We start from the raw sequence: 27,059 nt of genomic DNA, 5'->3' as shown, positions 1-27,059 counted from the left end.
TGCAACTTTACTACCACTGTGGACTAGCACCAGTTCACAAATGATTACTACAGTACTTAGTGGAGAAAGATATCTAAAAACACAGAACTATTTTTGTGCTCCTTATTCATGATAACTATTTACATATTTAACTATTTACAGTTTAATTTAAAATTATGGAAACTAAAAAGCTTATGCACGGCAAAAGAAACCATCAACAAAGCAAAGAGGCAACCAACTGAATGAGAGAAGATATTTGCAAACAATGCCTCCAAAGGGTCTAATCCAAATATACAAAGAACTCATACAACTAAACAATTTAAAAAAATAAACAATCCAATTAAAAAATGGGCAGAGGACCTGAACAGACACTTCTCCCGAAGAGACATACGCATGAACAACAGGCATATGTAAAGATGCTCAACTTCACTAGCCATTAGGGAAACGCAAATCAAAACCACAATGAGGTCCCACCTCATACCTGTTAGAACAAGACAAGTAATAACAAGTGTTGGAGACGTGGGGAAAAATAAACTCCCATGCATTGTTGGTGGGAATATAAATTGGTACAGCCACTATGGAAAACAGTATGGAGGTTCCTCAAAAATCTAAGAATAGAGAGACAGGAAAAAATGGCGTAGAAGATAGTTTGTTCATCCCTCTTGCGACCACATCAAAGTTGTGACAGAAACACGGAGCAAACAGCAAGGAAAGTCACCTGGTATCTAGATGAGCAGAAGCATTACAACCTGCAATGGTAGAAGGCAGGAGGGGGAAAAGACACCAGGCTGCCCAGTCCTGAGCGGCTCAGTGGGACAGAGGCTGTGGCAGTGGCAGCAGCAGATACTTCTTAAAGGGGCCGTGTCTCCAAGCGGACTTCCACGGTAACAGACTTGCTAGCTCTGAGCACCAGCACTGTGTCAGCTGTGCAGGGGGTACCAGGGACTTACAGGGAGACACTGAGTTGTAGGACTGAGGGCTGGAGGTGAGGCTCTCTACCAGGCAGAAATGATAGTGGTATCCACTGTTCCTCTTTCGAGCCTTACCTGCTCCCAGGGCACAGGACTCAGCACCACCATAGCGGAGACCACATCAAATTGAATAACAGAGGTTGCTCTACCCAGAGTTTCTCTGAAACTCTACCTCCCCCAACTTGCGGCCCCACACAAGCCACATCCAGGTGTGTCCTCGAAGTATCCAGGGCTCCTTGCTGAGTTAGCGCCAAGACTCACAATGGTGGCAGCTGGCCTTGGTTTCTGGCGTGGTTTCTTGAGGAAACTATAAGCACAGCATCTGTGGCTTGCTTGCTGAATCTTACCAGGTGGCCCTGGAGAGGCACAGGCTGGGGCTAAACTTGGCCTGCAGATGAACCCTTCTCAGGACGGTGCCACTAGACATCTACTACACAAAGCCATGCTAATAAGACCAAGAGACTTAGGAACTTTGCTTAGTTTATAGAAACAGACACAGAAAGGCAGTCAAAATGGGAAGACAAAGAAGCAGAAACCATATGAGAGAACAGAACAGAGATCCAGGAATAATGGAGTCAAGCAATCTAACAGATGCAGAGTTCAAAATAGTGGTTATAAAGATGCTCAATGAACTTAGGAGAACTGTAGATGAACTCAGTGAGAACTTTAACAAAGAGATGAAAAACATAAAAATGGAAATGGAAACTATAAAAGGGAACCAGTTGGAAATAAAGAACACATTATTTGAGATAGAGAGTATATTAAAGGGAATCAACAGCATAGATGATGAAGAGAATCAAACCACTAATATAAAGGACGGGGAAGCCAAGAACACTCAATCAGAATGGCAAGAAAAAAAGAAGCCGAGACTACAATAATAATTTAAGGAGCCTATGGGACACAATTAAAGGTAAAAATACCATGTCATAGGGGTACCAGAAAGAAAACAAGAAGTTGAAGAGCTATTTGAAGAAATAATGATGGACAACTTCCCTCACCTGGTAAAGGAAATAGACATAAAACCCCAGGAAGCTCAAAGAATCCCAAACAAGATGAACCCAGAGAGGCCCACACAAAGACACATCATAATTAAAATGCCAAAGGTTAATAAATACAAAGAGAGAATCTTAAAAGCAGCAAGAGAAAAGCAGTTAGTTACCTACAAGGGAGCTCCCACAAGACCGGCAGCTGATTTCTCAAAAGAAACTATGCAGGACAGAAGGGCTTAGCACTAAATATTCAACATGATGAAAATCAAGGATCTACAACCAAGAATACTTTAAGCAGCAAAGCTATCATTTAGAGTCAAAGGACAGATAAAGCACTTCCCAGACAAAAATAATCTAAAGGACTTTATCATCGCCAAGCTAGTGTTATAGAAAATGTTGGAGGGACTTCTTTAAGAAAAAAAAACATGTATCAAAAACAGGAATAAAGAATGGTAATAACTACATTCCTATCAATGAGTACCTCAAATGGAAAAGAATTAAGTGCTCTGACCAAAAGATAGAGTGGCTGAATGGATAAGAAAACAAGACCCCTGCATATGCCGCCTACAAGAGACTCACTTCAGATTAAAAGACACACACAGACTAAAGGGAAGGGGATGGAAAAAGATATTGCCTTGATGGACCTAGAGAGTATTGTGCTAAATAAAATGAGTCAGATAGAGAAAGGTGAATATTGCATGCTTTCATGTACATGTGGAATCTGAAGAACAAAATAAATAATAACAACAAAAACAGAAATAAACTCACAGATACAGAGAATATTTTGAGGGCTACCAGATGGGAGGGGGTTAAGGGCAATGGTAAAGGGCAAACAGATTAAGAAGTACAAATGGATAGTTACAAAATAGACATGGAGATATAAAGTGTAGTTAATAATGTTGTAATAAATATGTAAGGGGAAGAAGGGTACTAGATTTAGTGGGATGATCACTTTGTGAGATATATAGATCTCTAATCACTATGCTATACAGGTGAAACTAATATATATTGTATGCCAACTATAACTGAAAAAAACTCATTTAATTGTACAATGTAAACTAATTATCTATTATATTTCTATAAAGCTGGGAAAAAACTTAGAGCTTCCATATAACCCAGCAATCCCTTTCCTGGCTATCTACCCAAAAAATTTGAAAGCATTTATCCACAAAGATATATGCACCTTGACATTCATAGCAGTATTATTCATGGTGGCCAAGACATGGAAACAACCAAAGCGTCCTTCAAGAGATGATTGGATAAAGAAAATGTGGTACATATATACAATGGAATATTACTTGGCTATAAGAAAAGATGAAATACTGCCATTTGGGATAGATGGATGGATCTTGAGATTACCATGCTAAACGAAATGTCAGACAGAAAAAGTTGAGAACCATATAATTTCACTCATATGTGGAATATAAAACTGAAAGCAGCAAACGAATAAGACAAGCAAACAGAGACTCATGGACAAAGACAACAGTTTAGTGGCTACCAGAGGGAAAGGAGGGTGGGAGAAGGTAGATAAGGGTAAAGGGGTCAAATATATTGTGACAGAAGGAAATTTAACTCTGGGTACTGAACACACAATGCAATATACATATGATATGTTGCTGAATTGTAACTTGAAACCTATATAATTTTACTAACCAAAAGCAACCAAGTAAATTTAATTTAAAAAAATAAATAAACAAATCCTAAAATCAAAAGAATAAAAACAACAAAAACTCAAGACAAAGACTCATAATACTGTTTGCCTTGATCTATTAAAACTTCAGGTGAAAAGCTAAAACCTAGCTGTGAAGAAACAATGTAGCTCACATTCTGACTGCTTTCTTTTTCAAATAAAAGCATATCTGTGCATTTTCCTCTGCCTAAAAGAAAAAGAATTCAGTTTCCAGTTAAGATTAGAGGTAGGTGTCATAAAGTAACAACCATAAATAGATCTATATATCCATTATTCATAACTACAACAACAAATACACCTGGTTTTGACTTCACCAGTACACATTATCTTTTCTCCCCCAGTGAGATTTTCCTGGGCAAGTGATAATAGCTCTACTTTATTTCCAGCTGTTTCCTAAAATGGCCTGCAAAATCATACTGGAAGGCAAAAGGAACAAATTGTACCTGGATCTAACATATCTACCTCTTAAAAGGTATTCTTGGGGAAACTACCCGAACATCCATCAACTGAGAAATAGATAAGCTAAGTGTAGAATATCTATGCAATGTATTAATAAGCCAGCCATAAAAAGGATTGAAGTACTGAAACAGGCTACAACATGGATAAACCTGAAAAACATTATGCTAAGTGAAAGAAGCCAGACACAAAAACTTTCCATTATATGAAATATCCAGAATAGAAAAATCCATAGAAACAGAAACTAGGTTAGTGGTTCCTGGAGAATGGAAGGGGGAAATGGAAAATGACTACTAATGGGTACACACTTCTTTTTGGGGTGATGATGTTCTAAATTAGATAGTGGTAGTGATCATACAACTTTGAAAATACGTAAAAATATCATACACTTTTAAAACTGTACACTTTAAAAGATTTAGTTTTATGGCATGACATTATTCCTCAATGAAGCTTTATTTTTTAGAAAGGCATTCTCATGCTCTCAGAATAAAACTAAGATATTTGTTGACATTGCTGACTGATTCCAGAATGAGGATGAAGAAAAGACAGATGCTTAAAGAGTTTTATAACTAAGAAAGTCAACAATACAGGTCCTTTTTATCATCTAATGCCTATTTTTTTATTTAAAAGTCACTGAATATTTTTTAAAGTTCACAAGTGTTTATCCAGGAAGAATTTCTCTTCTTTTGGAGGAAACTCCTATGAATTTAGAAGCTTGTATTATGAAGTCAAGGTGCAATGAGTTCAAATATAAAATCGGGTCAAAATCTTGGGTTATCTTCTGAACATTACAATCTAATAAATGCAAAGATTCTGAAAGACAAATCAAAAACAGCCCACAGCTGCTCCTGAAATGCTCCTTACTGGTTGCTGTTAAATCCAGGTATTCTCGCTCAGCTGTTAAAATCCTAGAATTGATTCGTGGAACAACATTTGGCTGATTCATGATATACTCTACCACATCTTGATCATGGGACAGTTCGCCCTACAGAAAAAAAAGGTGGGGACAGGATGAGTGTTAAACAAATCCGATTGATAATTAGAAACTAAAAAATTATTAACTTTATAATACCTTTTTTTTATATATATAATACCTTTTTATGTATAGGTAACAGCTAAAAACACGTTACCATGATTTATGTCCTTGTCATTGCCAAGCATAGCTTGGCACATCATGCACAGTATCACTAACTTTCAACAATGTGAAGCACATGTTATTGCCATCCAGTTTAAAGATGAGGAATCTGTGGCACAGAAAAGTTAAATAACTAACTGAAAATCACAGAGTTAATGAGAAGTGAATTTGAAATGCAAATCCAACTTTATTTGATCTCTCCACATACCTCTGTGCTTCCCCAAAAATAAGTAAGCTCTACATATTGTAGTTAACAAAAACAGAAATCCATTCTGAGATGTGCTTATTGTTGGTTTCTGTCTAAAGAAGAAAGGCAAATGCATTCTCTCAAGCAATTAATATACTTTGTAATAAAAATCACCCCAAGCTTTTTTCAATCTCAGGTATCCAAGTAACCCTACATTTCCAGAGTCACAATTATGCTGGTGAAAAGAGAAACAATTCATCATTTATTCTTCCCTTTTGTACCTCTCATATTACAGAAATATATGTACAATTGACCCTTGAACAACATGGGTTTGAACTATACAGGTCCACTTATATGTGAATTTTTTTTCAATAAATATATTCTCTCTTCCTTATGATTTTCTTTCCTTTTTTTTAATTTTAACACCTACACCACCTGGTCTTCCTAGGTGGTTTCCCATCCAAGTACTAACCAGGCCCGACCCTGCTTAGCTTCCGAGATCAGACGGGATCAGGCTTGTTCAGGGTGGCATGGTTGTAGACTCCTTATGATTTTCTTAACATTTTTTTCTCTAGCTTTATTATAAGAGTATATAATATATACAACATACAAAATATATGTTAACCAACTCTTTATGTTCTCGGTAAGGCTTCTAGTCAAAAATAGGCTATCAGTAGGTAAATTTTGGGGAGTCAAAAGTTATATGCAGGTTATTGACCACTAAGGGAGCGGGGTTAGCACCCTTAACCCCTGCGCTGCTCAAACGTCCACTACAGTTTTTTGTAAAATAAAAAAATAATAAATAATAAATGTAATGTACTCCAAGTAGGAAAAACCCATAGAGTTCCACACATAGACATAATTATGAAGTGTCAAAAGTAAAAGGGGTTCCTGAAAGATCCTGAAACCAACCAAAGAAAGGATTCTGAAAATAGGGAAAGAGAAGAGACTAATCACATAGAACCGATCCTCAATCAGATTAACAGCTGATTTCTCAAAAGAAATCATAGAGATGAAAAGGCAATAGAATTACATATACAAAGTGCTGAAAGAAAATAACTGTCAACGAAGATATTCCATATGCAGACAAATTTTCATTAAAAAATAAAGGGTAAATGAACACATTCCCAGATAAACAAAAACAGAGAATTTTTCCCTGCCAGGCCTAACCTATAACAAATACTAAGGGGTATCAATCAGGCTAAAATGAAAAGACACAAGACAATAACTCAAATCCACACAAAAAATTAAGAGCACAAGTAAAGGTACCACATAGGTAAATATAGAAAGTATAAATATATATTTTTGTTTGTAACTCTTATTTTTCTCACTTAAAAGGTACCTATAAAGGCCATAATTATAAATTGATGCAGATAGGCATATAATGTGGAAAGATATAATTTGTATGACAATAACAACATAAAGGAGGAGCTAAACAGAGCTACTGAAGAGTGAAATTTTTCTATATTATTGAAATTAAGTAGATATAAAAAATTTAACTACATAAATGTTATATAAAAAGGATTATACACCATAACAAAGTGGGGTTTAGCCCAGGAATCCAACATATAAAACCAAACAACATAATATACCATATTAATAGGTAAAGAAGAAAAACCATACGATCATCTCAATAAACACTAAAAAGGTATTTGACAAAATCCAACACACACTGATAATAAAAAACATTCAACAAACTAAGAATAGAAGGAAACTTTCATAAACTGATAAAAGGAATCTGCAAAAAACCAACAGCTGATACATACTTACTGGTGAAAGATTGAAAGCTTTCCTCCCTAAGATCAGGAACAAAACAAGAATGTTCACTCAACATTACTTCTATTCAGCATGGTATTAGAAGGTAAGCAATAAGCAAGAAAAGAAATAAAAAGACGTAAAAAGCATCAGATTAAAAAGGAAGAATCAAAACTCTCTCTTCGAAAATGACGTAGTCGCAAGTTGACATTTTCTATATATAAAGCATTTAAAGAATCCACAAAATACTATTAGAGCTAATAAGTTACAACGTGTAAGATCAATATACAAAATCAATTGTATTTCTATTCATTACCAATAAACTATCCAAAAATTAAATTTAAAAAATATTTCATTTACAGTAGCATAAAAAAGAATATAATACTAAAGAATAAATTTCAAGAAAAAAGTATAAGACTCTGCCATTGAAAATAACAAAACATAGTTGAAAGAAAGTAACAAGACCAAAATAAATGGAAACATCCTGTGTTCATGGGTTGGAAGATTCAACATTTTTAAAAGGTATCAAAGATATATCAATACAGCCCAAATTGATCTACAGATTGTATGTAATTCCTATCAAAATCCCAACAGTCCTTTTTCGAAGGAAGGAAGGCAGGCAGGCAGGCAGGCCAGCCCAAAGTTGGAAAATTCACATTTGATTACGATACTAATTAAGACTATGAGGTATTTACATAAGAAAAGATATATTGGTCAATGGAAAACAAGACAATCCAAAAATAAATCTATATGTTAAAAGGCAATTTTTTTTTTTTTTTATAAAAGTGCCATAACATTTTAATGGGGAAAGACTATTCTTTTCAATAAATGGTACTGGGACAACTAATCATCCCAAAAGATACCTGGTTGCATGTCAAATTGGATTTGGAAAAAAAGGTGACTCCTACTTCACACCATACATAAAAGTTAACTGAAAATGGATCAAAGAACTAAATGCTAAGAGAAAAAACTATAAAATGCCTGGAAGAAAACACAGGTATAAATCTTTGTGACGTAGGATTAAGCAATGGTTTCTTACATATGATACAAATAGCACAAGCAACAAAAGAAAAAAAAAAAGTAAATTAGATTTAATCAAAATTAAAAACATTTGAGCTTTAAAGGATACCACCAAATAGTGAGAAGACAAATTATAAAGTGAGAGAAAATATTTGAAAATATATAATAAGTGATTAGTATCCAGAACAAATAAACAACTCTTACAGCTCAAAAATAACAAATACACAATTAAACATGGGCAAATAATTTAAATAGACATTTTTCCAAAGAAGATATAAATGGTGAATAAACTCAATATCATTCAGGTTTGAGTAAAGCAAATCGAAACCACAGTTAACACTCACACCAGCCAGGCTATACTTAAAGAGACAGACAATACCAAGTGTTGGCTAGAATGTGGAGAAAGTAGAGCCCGGATACACCACTGGTAGGAATGTTTAATGGTGCAGCTGCTTTGGAAAATAGTCTGATAGTCTATGGCCATGCTACCCTGAATAAACCTGATCCTGTCTGATCTCAGAAGCTAAGCAGGGTCGGGCCTGGTTAGTACTTGGATGGGAGAACACCTAGGAAGACCAGGTGCTGTACGTGTAAAAAAATAAAAAAATAAGGGATTGTAAGCTGACAAGGTCCTTGCAATCTGTGAGGTCAACCAAGGGTTGCCTTGCCTAAAAAAAAAAAAAGAAAATAGTCTGATAGGTCCTCGAATTGTTAAAATAAGCATGCAATTCCACTACTAGATATATACCTAAGACAACCCATACACAATTATTCATAGTAGCCAAAAAGTGGAAACAACCCAAATATGCATCAACTGATGAATGGATAAACAAAATATGTTATATCCATTTAAGGGACTATTATTTGGACATAAAAAGGAGTGTGTACTTACATGCACTCCAGCAAGGATAAAAACCTTGAATACATTACACTAAATGAAAGAAATCAGTCACAAAAGACCACATATTGTATGAATCCATTTACATAAAATGTCCAAAACGAGCAAACACATAGAGAGAGAAACAGATTGGTGGTTGCCATAGGGCAGAGTAGGGGAAAATGGAGAGTGACCACCACTGGGTTTTGAGTTTATTTAGAGGGTAATGAAAATGTTCTTATTGCCTACTACAGAGGATACAAAAATGTAAGCAAATCATTCTCTTTCAAAATCAACCTTCAAATACCACTCACCAAGTATACCGCTCTTTGGAAGAAGGTTGTGGTCTCCAGAATTTTGTGCATTGTGATGGTTTCCAACTCATCAGGATCCAGCTGCTCCTTTTCCAAGGGCATTCCATTGAACAGAACAACAGGCAGAAGACCAACTCCAGTCTGCTCATAGTAGGCTCTTGCTTCCTAAAATCACAAGGGACCACAAAATGACACATTTTTGTCCTTCATGAGACAAATGGGACAAAGTATATTTTTCATAATACATGTCCTAGTAAGAAAAAATCAACAGAAATATGGTCACCAATATAACTAAAGAAATTTCTTTTAAAAAATATCAAAGGTGAAATCATAGTTAATATCTGACTAAGTAAATTTCAGATTAAGTTACTGAGTTTTTATAAAAATACAAAACCTTGCAAATTAGGAAGTGATTTGAGGGTAGGGGTTGGGGTAATTTTCAGCAGCCCAAGTTACCAATCCTGAATTATACAAGCTAAAGCCAAAACTATACAACAGACCTTTCTGCAATGATGGAGATATTCTACTTTCACTGCCCAATGCAGTAGCCACTAACCACACATGGCTATTAAGCACTTAAAATTAATTAATTTTCATTTTAAAGTCACATGTGGCAAGAGGCTCCCATAATGAGCAGCACAACAACAGACTGACATAAATTATTAGTGATCCTGTGCAGAAAGCCTGAGAAGAAATATTTACATCCAATCCTAAATTAAAAGATCCATATCACTAAAAAGAAATTACATCTACAGAAAACAAAACAAGACTGGTGAGAAAACAGTGCATAAAAACTGCTCTACAATATACTGAGTTCAATCTTTTTCCTTCCCCAAGAAAAAAAGAGGTTCCCTGGCAGGAAAATGCCAGGCCAACAAAATGGCAAATGTATCTAAGATGGATATATTTTTTTCCTGGCACTTTCCTCTGACTGTCAACATAGGTACATTCTCCATATATCAACCACCAACCCAAGACTAAGTTTTCAGACAAAAAACTATATCGTATGCAAGATATTAAAAATAATTCTTCAAAACTTTCTTGTTAAACATCTTGTAACTGATATATTCTGAAAAATACCAGAAGTTTCTTACATGTAACCTTTTTAAATACCACAAATAGAGAAGTACTTCAATTGTGTCACTAATACCAGGCATCAGCCATATATTGCTTAGTTTCTAATCGGATCTAGCCACAACAGTAACTGATGGTACAGACCTATCTGAGGGACTATATATGGCATAGACAAAAAGACATTCTAGATTGATTTGTTTCTCTATATCATTGTTTAAATTTTTAAAATTTATACTCCCAAAATTGTAACTTGTTAATTATGTTCTTTAACCTCAACTGTTTTCAAACAAGTGTGTAAAAACTCAATTTTAATATACTTTGCACTTTGAAAATCATTCCTCAATAAAACAAAGCCCAAATTCTAACTCTAAGTGACAATAATAAGTAAGTAACATTAGTTGTCTCTGGAAATGGCAACTGAATAAAAGTTAGGAGTGGGAGGGATATGTTTTGACTATATAGCTTCCATTTTTACAACCTGTAAACAGTTTACCAGATCCAATAACAGAATGCAGCTCAATTATCAAAGAGCCAAGTTTAAAAGTTATATGTGAGACTATCAACGAGAGAAAGAGGCACCCATCTGAAAGGGCCTATAAGGGCCTAATACAACATATACAAAGAACTCATACAATTCGACAATAAAAAAACAAACAATCCAATTAAAAAATGGGCAGAGGACCTGAACAGACACTTCTCCTGAGGAGACATACAAATGATCAAAAGACATATAGAAAGATGCTCAATTTCACTAGCCATTAGGGAAATGCAAATCAAAACCACAATGAGGTACTACCTCATACCTGTCAGAATGGCTATCATCAACAGGACAAGTAATAACAAGTGTTGGAGAGGCTGTGGGGAAAAAGAAACCCTCATGCACTGCTGGTGGGACTGCAAATTGGTACAGCCACTATGGAAAACAGTGTGGAGTTTCCTCAAAAACACTAAGAATAGAGCTTCCATATGACCCAGCAATCTCTCTACTGGGTATCTACCCCCAAAATTTGAAAGCATTCACCCACAAAGATATATGCACCCCGATATTCATAGCAGCATTATTCACTGTGGCCAAAACATGGAAACAGCTGAAGTGTCCTTCAATAGATGACTGGATAAAGAAGCTGTGGTACATATATACAATGGAATATTACTCAGCCATCAGAAAAGATGAAATATTGCTATGTGTGACAACATGGATGGATCTTGAGATTATCATGCTCAGTGAAATATGTCAGACAGAAAAAGTTGAGAACCATACGATTTTGCTCATATGTGGGATACGAAACTGAAAGCAACAAACAAACATAACAAACAAACAGAGACTCATGAACAAGGACAGCGTGGATTGGTGGTTACCAAAGGGAAGGGACAGCGGGGAGGTAAATGGGGGTAAAGGGCATCAAATATTTGGTGAGAGAAGGAAATTTAACTTTGGGTAGTGAACATACAATGCAATATATATGAAGTATTATTGAACTATACACTTGAAATCTATCTGATTTTATTAACCAATGTTACCCCAATAATTTTAATAAAAAAATTACATGTGAGAACTTCTATCAACTAATCACTAAAAAATGTTAAAATTATTTTAAAACGTTAATTACAGGCAAAGTCTTATGAATGAGCCACTCACAAATTATACCTAAGATTAATAAAGACTCAGAGTTAACAGCCAAAAGCAAAATGTTTCAATTTAAGTGAGAACTCTTCTTACCTACCATTATCTTACTGGCTTCAAAAGAGAGACACCTATCTGACTAAACTGTCTTCAGTTTTAAAATTCTACTTTAATTGTACTGCCTAGTTATAGAAATGATTACTTCTTTCAAATATTAAAAACAGAAGATATCATAGCTTCAGAATTATAACAAAAGGTACAGATATTTATAACAACATTAGCTAAATGCACTCATTCTTCCTTTTCAAAAGAATGTTTTCTTGAGCTTTTTTGTGTGCGAGTATTGCTCCTGCAATTTAAAAATTCTTACTAATCACTAGATTCTTGGGACTTCTAGAAATCTAACATCCTTCTCTTCAGAGTATATATCTACTCAAATAGTAAATTACGTGGCATATATAAATAATATGATCTTTTTATATGGGAAGGGCCACTAATCAGTACAGATGAGGAAAATGGCCACATCTAGGAAACTACGGAGGAACTAGGTCTGTGTAGGTCTGTGTTACTCCTATTTGATTCTTCAGTAAATAAGAATTTCAACACATAAAAGACAACAAGTAAAAATACCCTTTTTCTCAATTTGTCCACTGTATTCAATATTTGTCAAGCAAATACTTTTGATATAGCAATCATCCACAATAAAAAGGCAACATGAACTTTTTCTTCAACAGGATAGAAAAAATTAGAATTAAACCTTTTTCCAAATGTGAAATATGAGAAAATCCCATTAATTCCCTTGAACCTTTAGTATTTCCATAGCAGCCTTTCTTTTCTTTTATTTCACCTGTTCTTTTTTTACAGAGTGCTATTCTTGCTGTTGGTGAAAATGTGAAAATGTCCACATCAATATTATTTTAGTCAAAAAATCATAAAAGGTAAGTGACTGAACAGAAGGCTGCAATAAAATAATGGAACCATTTTCAGTCAAAACTGAATAGATCTCATGATCAGCTTTAGTTCCAAACCTGACTTGACACAAGGAGGTGTGACAATAAAGTACGAGTGACGTCAACATCATGGCTGAATAAGATGCCCCTCATTGGTGTCCCTCCCACAACAATGATTTGGCATCCATCCATGAACAAAAGTGCCTTTGTGAGAGCTTTTCTATCCAGCACCAACCACCAAATGACCCAGGATAAGTCTCGCCCACACATGCATCAGGTGATAGGCATACAGACTTTGACCCTGGCTTGGTCCAAGGACTGGGCCCTCTTGGCCACAGCCTGGGAACCACTGGGAAAAAAATGTCTAAGCAATCACTCATGGACAGAAAAGTTCCAGGAGAGAAGTTCCAGAACATCAAGGGAGCAAAAAACTACAAGTTTGGACACACCAAAGAGAGTAAGAGGAACAGGCTGACTTTACACACATCACCCCTCCCCCAAGGCAGTGCAGCTTAAGGCCAAGAGAAAGATCTTCTAGACTCATGATTTCTCCTGCAAAGGAATGTGCAGGCAAGGGAGTATGTACCCAGCTTCCCCAGCTATCTAGGATGCTACCAAAAAGGCTAATTTCTCTCTCACCCCATCCAGAGTACTGAAGTGTGAACTCGTGACTGGGGGAGGGTAGAGGCTGGAACAGCAGCAACAATGCTCTCAGAGGGCAGTTAAGGGACACAGTTTGTACTTACTGCAACAAGAAGTATACCCACGAGCCACCCAGAACACCTCATCCACAGATCTCCCCAAATGGCTTAAGGGCACCCCCAGTGCTCTGTGTACCTCACCCACACACATAACTCCTCCCCGTGGCCAGCTCCCAGGGTACATTCCTGACAGTAGCAGCAAGAGCAAGTTTTGCTCAATGGCTTGTAAGAACCCACAGAAAGCTAGCCCAAATCTTGAGCTAGAAAGACAACAAAACTTGAGCTTTAGTGCCACCTTGGGGAAAACAAGAGGGGGTCTGGTTAGCACCTAACCTGGGGCTAGAGAATCAAGAGAATTTATACAAATTTCTGAAGTCTGTATAAAAGAGAACAGCAAGCATGAAGCAGATATATCCACAGACAGCCTGAGAATGCCTCAGAATTCCTAACAGGCCTGATGGAAGGTATTTCTCTCCCAAAGGCAGTTAATAAAGACTGGAGGAAGTGACTGCAACTCCAAATGCAAAGAAAGCAATGCAAAAGTGCAAGGAACATGAAAAATCAAGCATAACATCACCAAAGTATCACAATAATCTTACGGTAACTCATCCCAAAGATGTGGAGAACTGTGATTTACTCAAAGAATTCAAAATAGCTGTTTTCGGGAAATTCAATAAGCTACAAAAAAACCCAGAGAAAAAAATTCAACAAAATTAGAAAAAGCAATACAATAACAAAATTAGAAATTTAACAAAACAAGAAAAATCATAAAAAAGAACCAAACGGAAATTCTGGAGCTGAAAAAATACAATGAGTGAAATGAAAAATGAAATAGCATTAATATCTGATCAATGAGAAGAAAAAAAATCTGTGAGTTAGAAGACAGGAACTTTGAAGTTATCCAGTTAGATGAGTACAAAGAAAAAAGAAAGAAAGAAATGGTATATGGCTAATTTGAAAATTACTGGAGTCCCAGAAGGAGATAGGATGGAAAAGGGGCAGAAAGCTTATTTACAGAAATAATGGGGAAAAAAAGAAAGAAAGAAATAATGGCTGAGAACTTCCCAAATCTTGGGAGAGATTTAGATATATGAATTTATGAAGCTCATCAAACAAAATCAACTTAAGAAATCCTCTGCAACAGATATTATAATAAAACTGTCAAAATTCAAAGACAAAGACAATATTAAAAGCAGCAAGAGAAAAAAAGCTTGTAACTTACGAGGGAAGGCTATCAGATTTCTCAGCAGAAACCTTGCAAGCAAGGATAGTGGGATGATATAGTCAAAATGATGAAAAAAAAAAAAAATCTGCCAATGAAAAATACTCTACCTGGGAAAAGTCATCCTTTAGAAATGAAGACAACTTTCCCAGACAAACAAAAGTTGAGAGTTCATTACCACTAAACCCGCTTTATAAAAATGCTAAAAGGCATTCTTTAAGCTGAAATGAAAGGATGCTAATCACTAATGTGAAACCCTACAACACACTGGTCAAGATAAGTATATAATCAAATTCAGAATATTCTAATACTGTAATATGGTACTCTTAATCATTTTATTATAAAGATTAAAGGACAAGAGTATTACAAATAACTATAATTTGTTAGTGAATATACAATATAAGAGGCAAATTGTGACATCAAAACCAGAAAAGGGGATGGAGTAAAAAGTTAGAGTTTTCACCCATGTAAAACAGACTGTTATGTCTTAAAAGGTGTTTTATGTAAGCCTCATAGTAACCACAAAGCAAAAATCTACAGTAAATTCACACACAGAGAAAAATAGGAATCAAAGCATACCATTACAGAAAATCATGAAATCACCAAGGGAGGCAGCAAGAAAGGAAGAAAGGAACAAGGGAAATATAACAGCCACAAAACAACTAATAAAATGGCATTAGTACATACTTACCTATCAATAGGTACTCTAAATACTCCAATCAAAAAGCAAAGAATGACTGAATAAAAAAACAAGACCTAACTACATGAGCCTACAAGAGATTCATTGCAGCTTTAAAGACACAAATGGTCTCAAAGTGAAAATGAAAGAAGATATGCTATGCAAGTGGAAATCAAAAGAGAGCAGGGGTAGCTATACTTACATCAGACAAAACAAGAGTTTAAGCCATGAACTTTAACAAGAGAAAAGTCATTACATAATGATAAAGGGGTCAATTCATTAAGATAAAACAATCGTAAATATACACACATGCAACATCAAAGCACCTAAATATATTAAGTAAATATTAATAGATCTAAATACTAATACTAAATACCTACGTTAAGAAAAAAGAGAGGAGTCTGGATAAGATAGTGTAGAGGGTAGAGGCTCTGAAGACTTCCTCTTGTGACCACACTAAAATTGTGCTGAAATCACAGAGCAAACAGCAAGCAGAGTCACCCAGGGTCTGGATGAACAGAGGCCCTACAACTAGGAAGAGAAATAAGAAATCACTTTGGAATGATAGGAAGGAGCAGACTAGAGGCTGCCCGGTCCCACACAGATTGAGCAAGAAAGGATCTACAGCAGCTACCGCTGGCAGGTACAGATGTTCCTCTTAAATGGTCCGTCACCGCGAATGGAATTTCGTCGTAATGGACTCACTTGCCTTGAGCTGCAGCACTGGGGCAGCTGCTGTGGGGATGGAGAGCCAGGGACATACAGTGGGGACAATGAGTTGTAGGGCTTCATGGTGAGGGCTGGAAAGGCGGCCTTCTCCTGGGCAGAAGTGCTGGCAGTATCCACTAATCCTTGGTGGAGCCCTCCCCACTCCCAGTGTGCAGATGCAGGCACCATCATAGCTAACATCATCAAACTAGATAACAGAGGTTGCTCCACCCAGATGACTCTCTGAAATTCCGCCCCTCCCACTTGTGGCCCCGCACAACCACCTCCAGTGGGGTTCTCGGCATGCCCTGTGCCCCTTGCTGAGTAGCCCAAAGCTCCACACTGGCTGCAGCTAAAATCGGTTTCTGGCATGGCCTGTTGAAGCAACTACAAGCATAGCTCAAGTGGCAGACATCTGTGGATTGCTTGCTGACTCTTACCAGATGGCTCTGGAGGGGCACAGGCTTGGGGCTATACTTAGCCTGAGGCTGAACCCCCTCAGGACTGTGCCACTGAGCTCCAGAAAGCTACATGGCTAAGACCAGGAGACTTAGGACCTTTACCTACTACATAGAGACAGACACAGAAAGGCAGCCAAAATGGGGAGACAAAGATACATGTCTCACATAAAAGAACAGACCAGGGCTCCAGAAAAAAAATCTAAAACAAAGCGGAGTCAAGCAATCCAACAGATGCAGAGTTCAAATCACTGGTTATACAGATGCTCAATAAGAATAGATGAACTCAGTGAGAACTTTAACAAGATAGAAAACATGAAAATGGAGATGGAAATTATAAAAGGGAACCAGTCAGGAATGAAGAATATAATATCTGAGATGTAGAGTACATTAGAGGCAATCAACAGAACGGATGAGGAGGAGGATCAAATCACTGATATAGAGGATGGGGTAGCAGAGAACACCCAATCAGAACAGCAACAGGAAAAAAAAAAATCAAAAAAAGTAAAGATAATTTAAGGAGTTTATGGGACAGCATCAAACATAACAATACTCACATCATAAGAATACCAAATGGAGAAGAGAGCAAGAAGTTGAAAAACTATTTGAAGAAATAATGATGGAAAGTTTCCCTAACCTGGTGAAGGAAACAGATATACAAGCCCAGGAAGGTTGGATATCCCAAACAAGATGAACCCAAAGAGTCTCACACAAAGACACATCATAATTAAAATGCCAAAGGTTTAATACAAAGAGAGAATCTTAAAAGTAGCAAGAGAAAAGCAGTTAGTTACCTACAAAGGAGAGTCCATAAGACTGGTAGCTGATTTCTCAAAAGAAACTTTGCAGGACAGAAGGGTTTGGCACAAAATATTCAACATGATGAAAATCCAGGATCTACAATCAAGATTACTCTACCCAGCAAAGCTATCATTCAGAGTCAAAGGACAGATAAAGAGCTTCCCAGACAAGAGAAAGCTAAAGGAGCTCATCACCACCAAGCCAGTATTACAGGAAATGTTGGAAGGACTTCTTTAAGAAGAAGAAAAAATATGTATCAAAAATGTGAATAAAGAATGGCAATAACTACATATCTATCAACAAGTTCTTCAAATGAAAAAGAATTCAGTGTTCCAATCAAAAAGTAGGGTGGCTGAATGAATAAGAAAACAAGACCCTTAAACAGGCTGTCTACAAGAGGCTCACTTCAGATTAAAAGACACACGCAGACTAAAACTAAGGGGATGGATAAAGATATTGCATGATAGACCTAGAGGGTTGTACTGGATGGAGTAATACAGAGAAAGACAAATGCCATATGATTTCACGTACATGTGGAATCTAAAGAACAAAATAAACAAATGGAAACAAACTCATAGATACAGAGAACATTTTGAAGGTCACCAGATGGGAGGAGGCTTGGGGGTGTGTTGGTGAAAGACGGAAAAGGGATTAAGAAGTATAAATGGGTGGTTGCTAAATAGTCATAGAGATACAAAATATAGGATGAGGAATACGGTCAATAATGTAATAAATATGTATGGGGGTACAGGGGTACTAGATTTACTGGGGTGATCACTTTGTGAGTTAGATTCTAATCGCTATGTTGTACACCTGAAATTAATATAATATTGTATCTTAACTATAACAGAAAAATAAAAATTATAAAAAATAAGAAGACCTCAACAATCTGGTGACTGCCAGAGGGTAGGAGGGTTGGGGATTGGGATAAAAGGGTCAAGGGTTGAAGAAGTGCAAATCAATAGTTAGAAAATAGTCACAGGGATGTAGAGTACAGCACAGGGAATACACTCAATAGTACTCTAATGGCTATGAGTCGAGCCAGATGGGTAAAAGAGTAATCAGGGGGATCACTGCATAAAATATATAAATGTCTAACCAATGTACTGTATACCTGAAACTAATAAATGAATGAATGAATGAATAAATAAATAAATAGAAAAAAAAGACCACAAATTAATAACCTACCTTTACACCAGCAGGTACTAGAAAAATAAGAACAAAGCCCAAAGTTAGCAGAAATAAAGATCAGAAATCAGCAGAAAATAAACATCATAACAAAAATAAAGGAATGATGACTAGAAAAAAAGCAATAAAAAAGAGCAATGAAACTTAGAGCTAGTTTCTTGAAAAGATAAACAAAACTGACAAACCTTTAGCTAGAATGAAAAAAGAAATTCAAAATCAAAATGAAAGAAGGGACATTACAACTCATGCCACAGAAATACAAAGAATCATAAGTACCAACAAACTGGACAACTTAGAAAAAATGGATAAATTCCTGGAAATATACAACCTACCAAGACTGAATCATGGAGAAATAGAATATCTGAACACTTTGATGAGTAAGGAGTTTAAATCAGTAATCAAAACCCTCCCAATGAAGAAAAGCCCAGAACCACATGGTTTTCCTGGTGAATTCTACCAAACATTTAAAGAAGAGTTAATGCCAGTATTTCTCAAGTTCTTCCGAAAAAACTGAAGACCGAACACTCTCAAAAACATCTTATAAGACCAGTCGTACCCTGATCCCAAAAACAGATAAGGGTACTACAAGAACAGAAAACTATAGGCCAATATCCTTGATGAATATAGATGCAAAAATTCTCAACACATTAGTAGCAAAACAAATTCAACAGCACATTAAAAAGATCACATACCATGATAATGTTTGATTTATCCCTAGGATGCAAAGATAGTTCAATATATGCAAATCAATAAAAGTAATAGACTGCATTAATAGAATGAAAGATAAAATCGTGATATAGAAAAAGCATTTGACAAAATACTCTATCCTTTTATGATAAAAATAAATAACAAATTGGGTATAGAGGAAATATATCTAAACATAATTAGGCTGTATATAACACGCCTATAGCTAACATACTCAAAGGTAAAAGACTATAAAACCTTTTCCTCTAAGATCAAGAAGAACACAAGTGTACCCACTCTCACCACTCTATTCGACATAGTACTGTAAGTTCTAGCAAAAGCAATCAAGCAAGAACAAGAAATAAAAGGCATCCATATCAGGAAGGAAGAATTAAAATTCCCTTTGTTTGCAAATGATATGATATTATATGTAGAAAATCCTAAAGACTGCACCAAAAAAATTATTTCAAATAATCAACAAATTCAGTAAAGTTGCAGGAAATAAAATCAACATACAGAAATCATTTGCCTTTCTACACACCACCAAAAAAATATCTGGGGCGGGGGGGGAACCCTACTCATAATAGCATCGAAAACAATAAAATACTTAGGAATAAATTTAATCAAGGAGGTAAAAGACTTGTACAAAAACTACAGAATTTTGAATTTAAAAAATGAAGATCACAAATATACAAAAACAAGAAAAGATATCCCATGTTCATGATCCAGAAGGATTAATATTGTTAAAATGTCCATACTACCCAAAGCCATCTATAGATTTAATGCAATCCCTATAAAAATTCCAACAGCATTTTCCACATAAATATATAAAAAAAAAAACCCAACTAAAATTTGTATGGAATCGAAAAAGACTCCTAATAGCCAAAGCAGTCCTGAGAAAGAAGAAAGCTGGAGGCATAATTCTTGATTTCAAACCATACTATAATACTATAATAATCAAAACAGCATGGTACTGGCATAAAAATAAACACGCAGACCAAAGAAACAGAAACAAAAACTCAGAAATAAACCCTTGCACATATAGTCAACAAATGTTTGACCAGGGAGCCACGAATACTCAACGAGATAAGGACAGTCTCTTCAATAAACAGTGTCAGGCAAACTGGATAAATACATGCAGAAGGATGAGATTGGACTCCTATCTTATACCGCTCGCAAAAATTAACTCCAAATGGATTGAAGACTGAAACATAAGGCCTGAAATCATAAAACCCCTAGAAGAAAACATGGAAAAAGCTCCTTGATATTGGTCTTGGCAATGATTTTTTTAGGTAAGACAACAAAAATATAAGCAACAAAAGCAAAAATAAACAAATGAGACTACATGAAAATTAAAAGCTTCTATATAGAAAAAGAAATAATAAAATAAAAAAGCAACCTATGAAATGGAAGAAAAGATTTGCAAATCATTTATCTGATAAGCGGTTAATATCAATATGTAAGAAAAATAAGTGTGATTAAAAAATCAGAAGAACTGAAAGATATTGTGCCAAAGAAGACATACGGACGGCCAAAAAGTACATGAAAAGGTGTTCAATGTCACTAATCATCAGAGAAATGCAAGTCAAAACCACAATGAGATTCATCTTATACCTGTTAGAATGGCTATCATCAAAAAAGAGATAACGAGTATTGGTAAAGAATGGAGAAAAGGGAACTCTTGTGTACTGTTGGTATGAATGTATAATAGTACAATCATGAAGGAATATGGTACAGAGGTTCCTCAAAAATTTTTAAATAAATTATGATATGATTCAGCAATCTCAATTCTGGTTATATATCTGAAGAAAATAAAGTCAGGATTTCAGAGATATCTTCTTTCCATGTTCACTGCAGCATTACTTACAATAGCCAACATATGGAAACAACCTAAGTGTCTTGTCAGCAATTGAATGGAATATTATTCAGCCAAGAGAAAGAGTAACTCCTACCATTTGGAATACATCGATGGACCTTGAGGGCTTATGCTAATGTGAATAAGTCAGAAAGAGAAAGACAAATATTTATATGTGGAATCTAAAAGAGCTGAACTCAGAAAAAGTAGAATGGTGGTGGTCAGGGGCTGAGGCATGGGAAAATGGGGAGATGATGGTCAAAGAGTACAAATTTCCAGTTATAAGAAGAGTAAGTTCTGGGTAGCTAATGTACAGCATAATGATTATACTTTATACTATAATTGAAAATTATATAATCTTAAATATTCTCACCACAAAAAATAAATGGTAATTATGTGAGGTGATGGAGGGGTTAACTAACACTACCATGGTAATCATGTATCAAATCAACAAACTGTACACCTCAAACTTACACAATGTTACATGTCAATTATATCTCAGTAAAGCTGCCAGGGGGGAAGGGAATCCTTATCATTGGCTGTAAGAAAAATCAAAAACATAGTCACATAATCAAAAATAATAAAGAAGAAAAAAGCAAACCATCTGTCACCCTCACAGATCCGCTAGCTCTTGGTATGAATTTACTTTTTCAAAAGTATTGGTAGAAAGCCAATATTTTAATTAGTTTTGGATTCAATATCAAATTACACATATAATAAACCTATCGGTTTGTGTTTTATTTTGTTTTGATTTCACAGTTATCACTCCAAAAATTTTAATTCAGAGTAGGCAGGTGTCACCACCTCTAGGAAGCCTTCAACAATCACCTTGTCTCAAACTGGAAGAGCTGTCCCTCCTTCCTCCAAGCCTCCCACCTACAAGGTGTAAACACTGCTAACCTCACAATCACCAATCCCTTACTGTTCTTCTTGTGTGTCACTCCCCAACAGGCTGTATGATGCCTCAAGTATAGACACCATCTCCTGTTCGATCCTCTATTATTAGGGCTGGCACAGAGAAGTTACTCCGTACTACTATATATGTGTTTAAAATTAAAGCTTTATTCCTCATTTCAAAGTATTTCAGAAATGTCTCTAGTTAAGTTCTTCTAGTTGTTAAGTCCTTCCATTTTGTTCTCACCAAATAGTGTTTTGTCTAATCCCTCTAAAACATGAATCAATTTATAGAAAGAGATCTCTTAACCAATCTAAATTAACCAAGTTAATAGCAACAAATACTTGCTATTAAAGCATGCTAAGCTATTACAATGGTGAGCTACTCTCTAGAATGCACACACTCTTACTTCCCCATTTGAGCTGTATGTTCACTAATGATCAACTGGGTCTGTTCACAAAACTGAAATATAAACTACATTTGCAAACAGAAAAAAGTGATCTGGTTGCTAAATTTTTAAATGCTAAGTACCTAAATACTTTAACCACCACCACCTTTATTAATGACAACCTAAAAAAAAAAAAAAAAAAAGAGGTGAGAAAAGTACAGTATTGTAGTCAAATAAGAAATGCCAAATAATTTTTTACCTTCCGATTCTGATCATAAGCAGAATCAATCCCCAAAATGCTATTCACTTCTACATATGGATATTTCTTCTCCAGGACACTGACCACATGTTCAACTTTCACCTTTTCTCCAGTCCTTACTTTGTTATATATCTGAAGAAAGAAAAACTAGGTAACCAACTACACTTTTAAATTCAAGTTCCAGAGTGTTTTTTATAAAAGATTTCTGAACATAGAAAAAAACATGGCTATTTTTCTTAAAAGGTCAAATGAGATCAAATGGGAATAGCAATTCTCCCTTTTCCATGCATCATTTTAAGAATATGTAGTTTTTAATGTAAGATGACTACATGTTCTTAAAATGACCTAATCCAGTTTATACTCACATTAAGTCCCAAATGCAAAAATATGTTAATTTTTAAAAAATCTGAATATTTATAAGTAATCCTTGAAATAAGAACTCACGTCCCTGCTGTTTAGGGGAAACAAGTTGCAAAATATGTATGGCATAATCCTTGTTTTTAAAAAGCAGACATAAAACTACAACAAACTGTTTAATATGTACACGTAAACATCTAGAAGGATACAAGACAACCTTTTAATAGTGGCTACCTTTAAGGAGCAGGATTAGGGAGTGGAGAGACAAAAAAATTTTTAATTGATATACTTTAATATTATTCTAAAAATAAAACTTTATTTCAAAAATTTCAAAAATTTTACAATATATCTATTCTTACTTTTGCTATTAAACAAGAAAGAAAATAAGGCTCAGATTATCCCTTCCTTCACACAGCTACGGGGGTAGGGGGGGAGACTTCAAAAAGCAGACTTTAAAACACTTATTATCCTCGGCAACTTCTTTTAAACTTATTTCATTCTACATAGACCTACTGCTAACTCCCATCACCATCACTGCTCACAGAGATCACAGCAACAGCTCGACAACTAGTATCCCTGCCACTTTCTCTACCTTCACCAGATCCATCTCCATATATGCATCAGAATGATGTTTTTAATTGCATTTTAACTCTGTGACTGGATACCTGTTCCCCCGCCTAATGGCTTCAATGACCAGGTTCCCCTCTCCATTCTGCTCTTACAGTAATCTCATCAATTCATACTAACAACATGGAATAACTACCTTTGATTTGCAGCTATTGTTCAAATGACTTGTTTTCCTCCTACATGCAGCTGGGATAACTTCCCACTCCATAAAAATGCCCACTTCTCTGGTGGAATGAGGTCCTAAGTGCTGCCATAGCCAGCTGTGCTTCCTGTACTAAATCATCTGTGTGGAGGTGTCCCCACTAGACTGTAAGGTCCTTGAGGACAGAAGTAACATTTTATTCTTCTTTATATCCCTCGTAGCTAGTATCAGCTCTGGTAAATGGTGGGTCTTTGGTGAACGTTAGCTGAATAAATAAATGCACATTTTAACTAATAAAAAATGCCTCTGACTAAATCTCTAAACAATAAAAATAACAAATATAATAAACAGCAGACTGACATTGTGTTTATGGGTAAAATAAAAATGGTAAAAACCAACTGCTTTGAAGATAATTTTCCAATAACTACCACTAATCTGTAAACAAAAGACCTGTTACTTCTTTTGAATTTATTGAATATGAAGTTTTTTATATTCAAAAATGGAAAAAAAAACCCAAGTAAATGAGGAGAGTTCTTTGTTTGAACTTAAGCAAGTATCTTAAATATATATATGAATTAGGGCATTTCCAAGTTTCCAGTTAATATAGAGAAAATAGACAATAAGAATTTTATGACCCGAATAGTAAACTGAATCCTAACGAAAAGTTCATGATGGTCTTAAAGGGTGAAAAAAGCAAACTTTTTTTAACCAAGTAGAGACTATCTCATTTACCAAACTGCATTAATTAGTGCTTTCAAATATCTGCAGAAGGCAGAAGACTAATATACATTAGTAAGGCTCCTAAAGAAAATTACCTTAGCTGAAATCACAGCAATCTATTATTAACATTGATGAATCAATAAAGTAAAGGCCAACTCTTGAAATATAAAACACAAAGTTTGTGTGAATAATTTCTTACTTTACAAAAATATCAAATCCCCTTATCACATATTCTTTCTTACATTAAGTCAGATTTAAATTTTATCTGTTATTTTAAATGAAAACATACATGTGTCAGAGTTTGGAAGGCATGATAATCATCCAGTTCTTGGGCAACATAATTATATGCTCTCAGAATAGCCACTCCAGCGTCTTGCATCCCATCCACATCTTCAGAATCATTAACCACAAAGATTAAGCCAAGTCTGAGGGAGAGGAAAAAGGGGAAAAAGAAACTTATTTCAAATAATGCAACCAGTTAAAAGGAATAGCATCCTTGTACTCCACACAAATATTGTAGCTAATTAAGGAAAACCTCTACTGAAAAACACAGGTTCACATCCTAGTCTGCTATGATTGGCAAAGGCTTCCATCACTTACAAAATAAAAAAGCAAGTTCCCAAAGGTGGCTTAGACTTTTGACTGTTAAAGGAAACCGTTTCCACACTGTGAAATGAGGCCTTTACTGCCATGACAAATATTGCTATAGTTTTAATATAGGAAGGAGGCAAGAGAACTAAAGTTAAATCAAGCTATATTCAGAGTCTGCAATATGCTGATGTTCCCTAAGGTCAAACCACAAACCACAAGGAAACCTGCAGAACAAAGGAAGATTTCTGCTGGGATTACTAACAAACCACTTACCCACGCCATGAAGGGAAAACAGAAAAACAGAGTCTTTAAGTTGTGCCCTACAGAGAATAAACACAATCATTCATTTTCTATGGCTAAAATCCTGGGGCAAGGGGACCTATGGAGTAATGGCTGGGAATTGCCAGAAGGCCTTTCAAGCTATATATTCTTACCTTTCACACTGTATGCCTATACCATCAAAGGAAAATGGGTGTCTTTAAATTATAATTCATAGAAACTAAGAATGATATATAAACTGAATTCCCCAAACACTCAGGTTTTTTCGGTCTTTGCTTCTTCTTGTCTTTGCTCCTTCTGTCTTGGTCTTTTTCTCTGTCCTTCTCTAACAAACTTTCTTTTTAACTCTAATTCCAGCAGGCACTTGAATTCTTTCCTGCACTCAGTCAAGAACCTTTTTCTCTCAGTGCAGGGCCACTCAGGGGAATTTGCCCTGTCCTGAATCAGTTTTACAAAAAAATTTTGTTCTGTTTTTAAATGAAAACTATATATTTTCAGAATGTGAAAATATATAGGGTGGGGGGACTGAGATTTAACACAGGCAGTGAGAATCATAGGTAAATGGAAAGCATAAAAACATTTACTACTGTCCTTCGTCAAAAAGCTACAACCAAGGTTAAGGTTATTAGTTTAAAATTTTAAATAAAGGAATAAAACCATAAAGAGATACCATTACACATTATAGGCTGGCAAAAAAAACAAAAACAAAAACAAAAAACCTTGCACTGGCCAACAGAGGCTATTAGCCTATACTGAAGCAAAGGCAATTCAATGGAGAAAGGATAGTCTTTTTAACAAAGGATGCTGGAACAATTGGACATTCACATGCAAAATAATGACTCTAGATAGAGACCTTATAATCTTAACAAAAATGAACTCAAAATGGATCACAGACATAAATGCAAAATACAAAACTATAAAATTCCTAAAAAACAGAACAGGATCTTGGGTTTATCAGTGACTTATTAGATCTAATATCAAAAGCATGCTCCATGACAAAAATAATTGATAAAGTGGACTTCATTTAAATTAAGAACTTCTGTTCTGCAAAAGAAACTGTTAAGTCTGCGGCCATGCCACCCTGAACAAGCCCTATCCCGTCAGACCTCAGAAGCTAAGCAGGGTCGGGCCTGGTTAGTACTTGGATGGGAGACCACTTAGGAAGACCAGGTGCTATAGGCATAAAAAGTAAAAAAAATAAGGAATTGTAAGCTGACAAGGTCCTTGAAATCTGTGAGGTCAACCAAAGATTGCCTCACTTAAAAAAAAAAAAAAAAAAACTATTAAGAGAATAGACAAGCCACAGACTGGCAGGAAATCTGTGCAAAATACATTATCTGATAAAGGACTGATATCTAAAATATACAATGAACTCTTAAAACTCATGATTAAAAAAAAATTAAAAATGGGCAAAAAAGTCTACACAGGCACCAGGAAGACGGTTTAGCAGTTTCTTAAAAAACTAAACATACATTTACCATAAG

General features: G+C 35.5%; 1 protein-coding gene and 3 pseudogenes across 6 annotated transcripts in view; 2 read left to right on the top strand and 2 right to left on the bottom strand.

Annotated features, from left to right (window-relative positions):
* The window catches only part of UGGT1 (UDP-glucose glycoprotein glucosyltransferase 1), a 118,231-nt gene that overhangs the window by 52,818 nt on the left and 38,354 nt on the right, over positions 1-27,059 (bottom strand). For all 6 annotated transcript variants that reach the window (XM_039850215.1, XM_039850237.1, XM_039850222.1 and 3 more), the window contains exons 16-19: positions 24,995-25,130; positions 22,860-22,991; positions 9,374-9,538; positions 4,950-5,070 (exon numbers count right to left, since the gene is read on the bottom strand). In XM_039850215.1, coding sequence (XP_039706149.1) covers positions 4,950-5,070; positions 9,374-9,538; positions 22,860-22,991; positions 24,995-25,130 — 554 coding nt within the window. The remainder of the gene's footprint in view (positions 1-4,949; positions 5,071-9,373; positions 9,539-22,859; positions 22,992-24,994; positions 25,131-27,059) is intronic.
* On the bottom strand, positions 5,831-5,949 carry LOC120592582 (uncharacterized; annotated as a pseudogene).
* On the top strand, positions 8,655-8,773 carry LOC120592592 (uncharacterized; annotated as a pseudogene).
* LOC120592586 (uncharacterized) lies at positions 26,639-26,757 on the top strand (annotated as a pseudogene).

This window comes from Pteropus medius, unplaced genomic scaffold, assembly GCF_902729225.1.
Source record: "Pteropus medius unplaced genomic scaffold, Ma_sr-lr_union100, whole genome shotgun sequence".
Classification (NCBI taxonomy): Eukaryota; Metazoa; Chordata; class Mammalia; order Chiroptera; family Pteropodidae; genus Pteropus; species Pteropus medius.
The sequence above is the reverse complement of the archived record's forward strand: the minus strand, read 5'-3'. Positions and strand labels throughout refer to the sequence as shown.